At 41.1% G+C, this 12,008-nt stretch overlaps 1 protein-coding gene across 1 annotated transcript in view; it reads left to right on the top strand.

Moving 5' to 3' along the window:
- Positions 1–7,927, top strand: part of LOC106086996 (ubiquinone biosynthesis protein COQ9, mitochondrial) — a 16,675-nt gene extending 8,748 nt beyond the window's left edge. Inside the window, exons 2-4 of the mRNA XM_013251858.2 lie at positions 2,938–3,704; positions 3,770–3,979; positions 7,578–7,927. Of these exons, the coding sequence (XP_013107312.2) occupies positions 2,938–3,704; positions 3,770–3,979; positions 7,578–7,616 (1,016 nt within the window). The 3' untranslated portion in view covers positions 7,617–7,927. The remainder of the gene's footprint in view (positions 1–2,937; positions 3,705–3,769; positions 3,980–7,577) is intronic.
- Positions 7,928–12,008: the final 4,081 nt, after the last annotated feature.

Genomic DNA, 12,008 nt, shown 5'->3' with positions numbered 1-12,008 from the left:
GTTTTGATTGTTCCTGTAAATGTAAATGTCAAAGACTTGATAACACAGCTGTGATTTTTTTCCTAAAATCTTGGGATGTTTTATTTGATCTGATATTCCACACATAAGCATAAGGATGAAAATGCAAATATAAAACACATTTGAAGAAGATAAGTTGTAAAACAAAGTTTATTTCTAAAACCACTTTGACTTTTCAATTTAAGGCATTTGCGGCTCAAGGTAGTTTCATTGGGGGTAGATTTTTGTTGTGCTAATGACGCTATCTCTTAATTGTACCATGTGTTCTGACAAAGAAATGAGTCCGTGGGATTTCGCAATAATTGAATAGGCTTTTCGAATAAAGTCAGTGCTAGGCTTTAAGTAAAAGTTTCATATTTTGAAGAAAATTTGTTGTACAAATTTCAATTTTATTTTTATACCCTCCACCATAAGATGGTGGCATACTTTTCGAATAAAGTCAGTGCTAGGCTTTAAGTAAAAGTTTCATATTTTGAAGAAAATTTGTTGTACAAATTTCAATTTTATTTTTATACCCTCCACCATAAGATGGTGGCATACTAATTTCGATTTAAATTTAAGCTCAATTATAAGGGGCCTCCTCTTTATTGCCGCGCCCGAACGTCGTGTCGCAGTGCGACGCCTCTTTGGAGAGAAGTTTTACATGGCATTGTACCTCACAAATGTTGCTAGCATTAGGAGGGGAAAACCACCGCTGAAATTTTTTTCCTGATGGTCCCGCCAGGATTCGAACCCAGGCGTTCAGCGTCATAGGCGGACATGCTAACCTCTGCGCTACGGTAGAGTAAAGCTAGCCGCTTTAAACTTTGCACAAATAATTTTTATTAGTGTAGGTCGGTTTGGATTGTATAAGGGCCAAATCGCTCCATGTTTTGATATAGCTGTCATATAAACCGATCTTGGGTCTTGACTTCTTGAGTCTCTAGAGGGCGCAAATCTCGTCCGATTTGAATGAAATTTTGCACCTGGTATTTTGGTATCACTTCAAACAACTGTGCTTAGTATGGTTGAAATCGGTTCATAACCTGATAAAGCTGCCATATAAACCGATCCCGGGTCTTGACTTCTGCAGCTGTTAGAGGGCACAATTTTTATCCGATTTGGCTGCAATTTTGCATGTGGTGTTTTTGTATCTCTTCCAACAACTGCGCTAAGTATGGTTCAAATCGATTCATATCCGGGTATTGCTGCCAAATAAAGCGATCTTGGATATTGAGTTCTTTAGCCGCTAGAGGGCGCAGTTGTCATCCGATTTGGCTGAAATTTTGCATGAGGTGTTTTGTTATGACTTCCAACAACTGTGTTAAGTATAGCGCAAATCGGTACATAACCTAATATAGCTGCCATATAAACCGATCTGGGATATATACTTCTTGAGCTCCTAGAGGGCAAAATTCTAATCGGATGTGACAGAAATTTTGTACAATGGCTTATCCCATGGTCCCATGGTTATCCAATGGCTTATCAACATGGTCTGCATCGATGTATAGCTTGATACAGCTCCCATATAAACCTATCTGTCGATTTTGCTTCTTGAGCCCCTACAAGGCTCATTCTTATCCAAATGCACTGAAACATTACACAAGGACTTCTACAATGTTCAGCATACAATTCATTTATGGTCCAAATCGGAATATAATTTGGTATAGCTCGAATACCATAACACTTCTTATTCATTATTCTTTGTTTACCTAAAAAGAGATACCGCGCAAAGAACTCGATAAACGCGATCCATGGTGGAGGGTATATAAGATTCGGCCCGGCCGAACTTAGCACGCTCTTACTTGTTCTCTATAAAATATTTCTGTAGATACCTATTTTGAGGAATTTTGTACCATCAAAGACTTTGGTCTATCGTAAAGCCTCCAATTTTGCAATATTTGCCAGTAGAAGAGAGCGGGAGGATGTGTGAGAGCGAGCAAATTTTTGAGAGTTTGGTAATTGACAGTTTGCAAATTTCTCCTGGAGGTATTTTTTTCCAGCAGAATTTTACAACACCCCGCCTTTGGGGAACCCCCTGTTTCACGTTTTTGACTTTTTATCCTAAAATTCCACCACCAATGACTGCCGACCACACAGATAATTTGCGACCCTGCGTTTAAGGCCTGGCTGGAGGGAGGTGTTGAGGATGTGTTCAAATAGTTACACCGAGTAGACTGTTGCTTGATGTTCCGCAGAGAGAAGAGACAGTCGACAAATTGACCGAATTTTTAGAGAACTTTTCAGGTCTGGGGGAGGGAACGGATGTCATGAGACAAATATAGTCAGATCTCAGAGGTACAACGAGGAAAAGGTTGCAGCCAGGGCGGATAGGACGAATGAGTTTCAGAAGGATGATTTTGTAGTTATCTAGAACGTAGATAATACGGTCGGGTTGAATAAGAAGCTTCCCCCTCAATTTAAGGGCCCCTATATTGTGCGGAAGGTGCTGCCGAAAGATTGGTATGTGATTGGGGATATTGAGAACTGCCAGATAACTCAGATAACGTATGGGGATGAACCTTGAGGACGACAGAGATTTGCTCTTCCTAATGGTGGTAGGAGTACCGTGATCGGGTCAATCTCGATTGTCAGGTTGGCAGAGCTGTAGTAGAATTGCGATCATGGCGGTTGTCAGCACTCTCGTGCCTCACATCTCTTAACTCTAAAATCGCCTCGGATGGCCTAGGATGTGTCAACCGAAAGATTTCCAAGAGGTTTCGAGCAAGACGTAGTTATGCCCCTGAGTATTTTCAACCTCCTTTATATTAAAAAGGAAACGGTTGCTATTAAGGAACTTGTTAAGGGGAATCGAATAACTCTGGTTCAAGAAGGTTGCTCCCAGAAATTTTCTATGGAAAAACAATTTTTAAATTTTTAACCATATTTCTCCCGTAAAATTCCCTTTCAACCCCTTTTATAATCAATTTTTTTTTTCAGATGTACATCTAAGTCATATTGCTTGTCGTAACCTAACCTGCTCTTCAGTCTTAGCTCTAAGATATAAACAATCACAGACGACACAAGAGCCACCTGAACAATGTCAACGTACCCAACAGCATTGGAATTCGCATGCCTCTAATCGAAGTACAAAGTATTCAAGTTCAAAATCTTTTTTAAAACAAACACAGAACTCCACACCACTAACCTCAAGTCAGCGAACATTGTGCACAAAATCCGCCGAATCCATTGAGGATTTTAGGTCACGCGAAGAAAAACGTGAAGCTGAATATGAACAACAACAAGAAAAGGCCAAGAGTCAGCAAGAGAACGAGGCAAGAAATGCCAAAGCTGAGGCGGTGCGTGTGAAAATCTTGGAGGCTTCACTGCAACATGTGCCCACATTAGGCTGGACACGTAAAGCGATTGTGCAGGGGGCTGAAGATGCAGGTTATCCCAGTGTGGTGCATGGCATGTTTCCCGATGGAGGTTTTGATTTGGTGGCCTACTTCAATGGCAAATGCAATGATGAGGTTTTGGCCACTATGCAAAAGGAAACCGAAAATGGGGCAAAAGAGATTTCCAATCCCTTGGAATTTCTGGTGCGTTTTGTACGCATGCGTACCGAGATGACAATACCCTACAAGGCACAATGGCCCCAGGCGGTGGCTCTAATGGCTTTGCCAAAAAATGCGCCCACGAGTTTGGCCCAGCTATTGACACTGGTCGATGACATTTGTTATTATTCCGGCGATCGTTCGGTGGATGTAAGTCTGTGTGGCTTTTGTTCCATGTTTGTCTCTATTTTGGCTTTTTTTTGCTATTCTTTCAGATCGGCTGGTATACCCGTAGAGTAGGTTTGGCTGGCATTTTCAAAATGACCGAGTTGTATATGCTGCAGGATAATTCTTTGGATCACAGCCAAACCTGGGAGTTTCTACAAAATCGCATGGATGATGCCATACAATTGCAAAGTACCTTTATGAAAATGGGTGGAGTTACCAACGAAGTTCGAAAATCCTTTAATTCAACTTTTATAACAGTAAGTTTCTTTTTGGAACATTAACCACCGAAGGAAGTGTGGTAGTATACTCCCTCCTCCATAGGATGGGAGTATACTACCTTTGTCATTCTGTTTGTAGCTGTTTGTAGCACATCGAAATATTGGTCTAAGCCCCATAAAGTATATATATTCTTGATCGCCATGATATTTTAATTCGATCTAGCCAAGTCGTTTGGGATTGTTAATAGGTTCATGTTTTGATATAGTTGCCATATAAAACGATCTTGGATCTTGTCTTCTTGAGCCTCTAGACGTCGCTATTCCTAACCGATTTTTGATTTTTTTTAAGATTCGGCCGGCCGAACTTTGCACGCCTGTCGAAATCACGACAGCTTTCGATCGAATAAAGATATCCGCTTGAAATTTTGCATAGTTGCTTCTTATCGATGTAGGTCGTTGGGTGCAAATGGGCCACATTGGTTCAGATTTGAATATAGCCCCCATATAAACCGATCCCCAATTTTGACTTCTTGAGCCCCTAGAGACCTCAATTTTCATCTGATGACACAATGACTTCCGTTCTGATTTCCAACATCATTGCCGAGTATGATCCCAATCGGTCTATAAACGGATACAGCCCCCATACCAACCGATCCCGTTCTCATGAGATTTGTCTGAAATTTGGCACAAGGACTTCCGTTCTGACTTCCAACATCTTTGCCGAGATCCGAGTTGGTCAATAAGAAACACCGATTCCCTGATTTGATTTCCTTAACCTCTAGCAGCCACAATTTTGATCTAATTTGCCTGAAATTTGGCACAAATACTTCTGCTATGACTTCCAATATCCATGACAAGCAAATTTGCCCATGAACATTCCACTAAGGAACAGGGGCAAACTTCTCACATATTAATGAGTGCAGTCCGATTCAAGTTTAAGCTCAATGATAGGGGACCTCCTTTTTATAGCCGAGTCCGAACGGTGTGCTGCAGTGCGAAACCTCTTTGGAGAGTAGTTGTACATGGCATAGTACCTGACAAATGTTGCCAGCATTAGGAGGGCAAAACCACCGCTGAAAATTTTTTCTGATGGTCTCGCCAGGATTCGAACCCAGGCGTTCAGCGTCATAGGCGGACATGCTAACCTCTGCGCTACGGTGACTTATATACTTATATAGCACCAAATAAACCGATCCCTGGATTTGACTTCTTGAGCTCCTAGAAGGCTCAAGATTCGGCCGGCCGAACTTAGAAAGTTTTTACTTGTTTTCAATGAAATCCTCTTTCTTCACCCTTTTTTAAGAAAAAAATCCCCCTTTTCTGATATTTTTAAAAATTTCTCACCCACATTCCTCTGTCTAGGACCCATTGAAAGCGCATTCATAATCCGATCTCGATGAAATTTGGTATGGCGAGGTATTACCGTCGGACTACATTTGGATATAGCTGCCAAATAGACCGGTCTTCCGATTTAAGGTATTCATAACAGGTGCATGTTATACTTGCCTGATTAGGTCTCAATCGGTCCATAATATCATCAGACTGTCATCACGTCCGTCCCAGTCCCGGCACGGGAAAGTTTTTATCACCACACAGGCTGGAACATTGAGTTACGATCTGTGTGATGTTCATTGTTGTCACGAGAAGCTTGGCTGCGAGCTAACGGGCAAATCCACAGGTTGCGGATAGTGGAATGATCCATATGGAGTTGCTGCAACGGCAGTCGCGGACAGCGGTAGCGAGCGGAGAGTCTCAGTGAGAGGCCGGGTGGCACCGTCTCTAGCACAAATACTGAGTGCCTATGATGCTCGACATGACAAGGCGAGTTATTGGCGCCTTTAAATAACCAATGGTCACCTTGTTCCCGCGGCCGGAACGAGCTTGCTCACACAGGAGCATGACGAGGATCGCCACCTCCACATGAAAATGTGGCCACAACAACAACATGTCCCAGTCGGTCTGCCTATTGTTTAGGGATTTTGGCGGCCCTTTGGACCCTAATGTTATCATCAGATTAATTGTCTACTTCTAAAAACCTTTCATTTGGTCCAATTTTGCCCCGGTCGATCTGCATTTGTGTTTTGGGGTTTTTTACCAGTCGGTCGGCTCTCAGGCACCAAATGGTGCCAAATACAAAAAAAAGTTGTAATTTGCTTGCAATTTCCTTAAAATTTTCTTGATTGTCCTACATGTAAGAAAATGTTTGGCTGCTACGTGTATGGTATGTTCCGGATTATAGTGAGTCAGCAAAATATCTGATGTCGGTATACGTTTGAAACTATTTTGGCATAATGACGTCCACTGGAACGCCTGATTCTTTTTTTAGAAGTTCATGAAGAGGTCTTCTGAGCTTCCTCATTTTGTTGACGTTTTTTCCATAACGATTTATGGAGCCTAGCAGCGATCTTATTTCGGAAATGTTTTGTGGTACTTTCAAATCTTGGATGGCGCGGATCTTGTCCGGATCGGGTCGTAGGGCGTTCTCATCAATGACTTGACACAAGTATATTGAGTCGAAATCCATTCTCTAGTAATCTCTGTGAAAGAAGTTCCAACTTACGTTTGTGTTCAGAGATAGATTTACTTGCCAGGATGATATAAGCTCTGGATCCTGGTATCCCGTTACATAACTGATCCATTTTACGTTGAAAGCACCAGGAACTGATTTAACTCATGGCGTGAGCCGATTAAAGCGATACAGGCCTTTTTAAGTATTGAAAGTGAGGATATCTCTCCTTGCGTCGTTCACTTCACCCTGTAGATGGGCATCTGAAAGGTCTAAGTGGCTAAAAATGATGCTTTCGTGATATTCTGCAAATATCGACCACATTGGCGCTGCATAACTTACCACAGACCGGCCAATTGCTTTGTACGTGGTCAACAAGGTTTCTTTGTCTGCACCCCAAGTGCTGCCAGCGAGTGACTTGAGGACCTTGCCGGGGGGGGTCACATAGTCCGACGATGAGGACAACACGACGACGACGCTTGTGACCCACTGCTGGCTATGTTCGCACAGCACCTTGCGACATAGCCAGTATGACTATACTCCCGTAGTGAAGTTAGGCCAGAGCAAGAACGGAAATGTACCCACTCCATGCACCGGTTACACCTCACCGACACCGACCGATGATGAAGGCGGTTCTGGCAAACCGAACAGAACCAGGGTCCGGGGTTCTTTTCAATCCCGGCACGGACCGGAAGCGTGCGGAGAAGGCACTGCGGGATGTGCCTCTCCCATGACGAAGAAAGACGAACACGTACACTGAGGCGGCAGCCCTTGCCGATGAGGATTCCATCGGGTCAATCCGGTGCGTGCAACCGGCTGCCATGGGAGGTGGTAAATCACTGAAGCAGCGACTGATGTAATCCCTATAGTAACAAAAATCGGCTTGTTTCTCAATGAAGATTTTCATAGAAAAAATTGAGTTTTTTTTTGAAAAATTTCTTAAAAATTTGACTTTCTTGCTATTATTTATGTTAGCCTGTTATAATGACCGTGAGAATTATGTTAATCGGAAAGATTTGATTAAAATTTTTGTTCAAATTTAAATTTTTCCAAATTATTGTTTTTTTTTACAGCCAATTGACTATTTAAAATAGATTTTAATACATGTTTGTTTTTTTTTTCTATTTTCAGGCACGTAATATGTTAGGCTTGAATTACAACAAGTCATAGATTATCAACCCACACTCTATGTACAAATGGCCACGCAGACACTCACAAATTCCCACTGATGTTGCCATATTTTTTTAAATGGCTACGATTACTTACAAATGCTGACGTTATTTTACCCTTTCAAAATTTCTTACGACTAATCTTCTACACCAAATCAGACTTGACAAAGAAAGTCTGACGTTTTGTTATTTATATTTTTGCCTTTTTGTTGATAGTATGATGGAGAAGATCTGTGCTATGGATAATCTTAAGTATTGTTTTTTTTTTTTTAATATAAATAAAATGGAATATATGTAAATTGAAAAACTAAAGATACCAACCATGGTAGAATGATGATTCTATTCCAACCAACATTTTATTTCTAAAAAAATATTGTCAATAGTTTTTATTTGAAAATTTTTTGGAAATTTTATCTCTACATAGAACTTTTTCAAAATCTTATTTCAGAAACTTTCGCGTCAAATTTTAAGGGGATCGTCTAACAAATGGCCAAATTATTGCCGTATTATTCAAAATAGGACGAAAATATATATGGGACCCATATATAAAACTAAACAGATTTCAAACAAAATTGGTGCACGTAGTCATAAAAGAAGACATTGTGCAAAATTTGGAGAAAATTTATTAAGAAATACGATGACAAAAGCTCTAAAAGTGAAAATCGGGTAGATAGATATATCTACAAGAATTCAGAGGCGTAAACCCAATCAAACACAAGGACTTTCTCAAAGCGGCAAAATGGTACGAGAAAGTACATTGAAACCTGTCTCCCTCAGGCGGGTGTTGGTCATTAGAGAAGTGGAAGAGTTCAGGAGGAATAACAATGGGTCACATTATGTCCTGCGCGGATGCTTGGCGTCATCCTCTTCCAACCTAACCTAACCTATCTATATCTGAATCGATTCCTTGAAATTCAAGTGCAATACTGTGAGTCGTTGGGGCATTCTTTTTCGTCAAATTTCGTGAGAACCCAGTTACAGAACCCAGAACATTATTGGAATATTAGTCAAAATTGGATAATCATACAGTCAAAATTACAACTTATTTCCTGCAGGTAATTATTTTCTAAAGATTGGAAAATTTTTTAAGAATTATTAAATTGGAAGAAAAAATTCATAACATACAGTATCGGCCAAAAGCTAAGCACCTTTTGTACACTTTTTTTTAAGAAAACAAAGTTATCAAAATTTTTGTTTTTATTTGTTTATATCATTACTAGCTGCCCTGTCCGGGCACGCACCGCTGTGCCTTCTTTCTTTACTTACATACTTTACTTACTTTAATTGGCTATGACAGAATATTTGTTCCACTATCCGAACGTAGAATAGCGTTCCAAGCGCCTCAATCTTCTGCGCTCATTCTAAAATCTTTGACACCAAGTTTCGAGGTGTCTCCCCCCACTTGATACTTCCATCGGGCTTTTGGTTGCCTTCAAACGACTTCTTTGCCGGAGCTTCTTCATCCATTCAGGCAACATGACCTAGCCAAAGGAGCCGTTGTATTTTGATGCGTGTAACTATCGTCGTCATACAGCTCGTGGTTCATACGTCGCCTATATGCTCCATTAACGCAAACTGATCCATATATTTTACGAAGAATCTTTCTCTCAAATACTCCAAGCACTGCCTCATGTGCTTTCACAAGCACCCATGCTTTAGAACCATATAACAGCACGGGTAGTATCAGTGTCTTGTATAGTGTAATTTTCATTTGTCAAGAGGTGACCTTGTTTCTAAATTGCGTACTTAGTCCAAAGTAGCCAGTATTATTCTTCGCTTAATCTCAAAGGTGGTGCCGAGGTAGATAAAGTTGACTGTCTCAAAGTTGTGGTTCCCAACTTTCTCCATTTTCTTTATCTGCTCGGTTGTGCAAGACTTTTTGGGAGTTGAAACCATCCATTTCGTCTTATTTACATTTACTGCCACATCCATTTTCACTGACTCTCTTTCGATTCTTTCAAAGGCTACAGTTATTACTTCCGGTGACCGACCTATGATATCGATATCGTCGGCATAGGCGAGTAGCATGTGCTCTCTTGTGATTAGTGTGCCATATCTATTCACATCTGCATCTCGTATAATCTTCTCCAGCAGGATATTAAAAAGATCACACGATAGGCTATCTCCTTGTCTGAAACCTTGTTTGGTATTAAATGGTTCGGAGAGATTCTTTCCTATTCTTACTGAGGAACGCGTATCAGCAAGTGTCGTCCTGTGGAGTCTTTTTTATTTATGCAGGGTTACCAAACTCAGACATGGCTTGAAATACCTTTGAACGTAAAGGAGTATCGAAGGGGGCTTTGTAGTCAACAAAGAGATGGTAGGTGTTGATTTGTCCTTCTCGGGGTCTTTTCCAGGATTTGGCGCAGTGTGAATATCTGGTCTAGGGTAGATTTACCAGGTCTAAAGCCGCATTGATAGGGCCCAATTATCTCATTGACTTTAGGTTTTAATCTTTCACACAGTACGCTTGAGAGTATCTTGTATGCGATGGGGAGGAGACCTATTCCTCTGTAGTTGGCACATACCGTCTTGTCTCCTTTCTTGTGTACGGGACATAGTATGCTGAGATTCCAATCATCGGGAATGTGTTCTTCTAGCCAGATTGCGCAGATAAGCTGATGCATACGCCTTATCAGCGTGTCGCCTCTGGCCTTAAATAGTTCATCGGGTAACCCGTCGGCTCCTGCTGCCTTATTGTTCTTTAGTCGGTTCACTGGCACTTGGACCTCATTTTGACTAGGAGGTGAACATTCTATATCATCATCAGGGATTGGTTCTGCAGTATCCTCTTCGCCGCCAACGTTGGGCACCAGCAGTTATCAGATTTCCTTCTTTGTCTCTGCAGGAGGATGTGCCTGCACCAAAGCCATCGGTTTGATGTTTAATTCTTTGGTAGTATTTCCAGACTTCATTCTGACATCTGTACATCTCAATTCGCTCACACTCACGTCTTTTCTTATTTCACTCTCTTGTTTTATGTGAACTCTATACTGACACGGTCAGGAAAAAAGTCCCATGTTGGAACCCCATGTATCAGATTCGTGCTCTAGTCTCAAATACCTTTCATTTGAGCCTAATATTGTCATTATTGGTTTAAATTTCTATTTGGCGGCCTTTGAGGGTGGGGCAGCCGCTCTAAACATCCTACCTTAATAAGTAAACGAATTTTATGTTTTTGAGATATTATAAACAAACTAAATTTCGCGTAAATCGCCCGATCCATCTCTGAGATTTGGCGTTTTTGAAAAAAGGGGAGAGTCCGCGCATTAAAGTTTGAATGTTAGTTCTACTTTATTCTTTTGGTTTTGGTGGTGGATTGGAGTAGCCATTAATTAAATTCGTTTTATAATCTCAAAACCTTTCAATTAAACCCCTTATTGCAAAAGTCAGCAAAAATGTCCGGTTTTGGGGTATGGACCCTAAAAACTATAAATATCGAGCTCCACTCTCTTTAAGACCCAAATTGTCATGGTGAGCAAAAACGTCCTATTTGGGGGTATGGGAGTGGGACGTCCCCTAGACAGTTGGTACCGAATGTTGACTTTAGATTCGTGTTCTACTCCGACTATGGCGCCCCATGTTTCCATAGTCGGTTTAGGGTTTTTTAGGGGGATAGGGCGGCACTCAGTGACTTGGCTCTGAAAATATCTATCAGATTCGTGTTCTGCTCTAAAATACCTCTTAATTGAGCCCCACAATGCAATTTTTAGCAAATTCGTCCCATTTAGGTTGTATTATGCGGGTGGGGTGGCTCCATAGAACTTTTTCCTAAACATTGATATCAGATTCGTACTTTACTCCCAAAGATTTTTCATTTGAGACCCATATTGCTATGGTCGTAAATTTGTCCTGTATGGGGGTTATTTTGGGAGAGGGGCCGAAGCACTTGGTTCCATATTTGGATATCAGATTCGTAGTCTACACTTAAAATCCTTTTATTTGAGCCCCATATTGCTATGGTCAGTAAATAAGTCGTATTTGGGGGGTGTTTTGGGGAAGAGGAGGACCCCCCGAAACTTGGTCCCACATTTGGATATCAGATTCGTATTCTACTCGCAAATATCTTTCATTTGAGTCCCATATTGCCATAGCCGGTAAATATGTCCGATTTAGGGGTGTTTTGGAGGGTTGGAATGGTCCCCCAAACACTTGGTCCGACAAATTTATATCAGATAAGTTTTCTAATCTTAAATACCTTTCTTTTAAGTCCCATATTGTCATGATTGGTCTTTACATATACTTGGTAGATTTTGGGGGTTGGACGCCCCCTAGATACCCCATCCGAAATTTAGATACCAATTTGTTTTAGGTTACTATAAGACGGCACATAAAATTTCGCTTAATTCGCACTAGCCATCTCCGAGATCTGGCGTTTTTGCAAATTAGGGTA

The sequence above is a fragment of the Stomoxys calcitrans genome, chromosome 5 (assembly GCF_963082655.1).
Source record: "Stomoxys calcitrans chromosome 5, idStoCalc2.1, whole genome shotgun sequence".
In the NCBI taxonomy this organism is placed as follows: domain Eukaryota; kingdom Metazoa; phylum Arthropoda; class Insecta; order Diptera; family Muscidae; genus Stomoxys; species Stomoxys calcitrans.
This window is presented reverse-complemented; position numbering and strand designations above follow the sequence as displayed.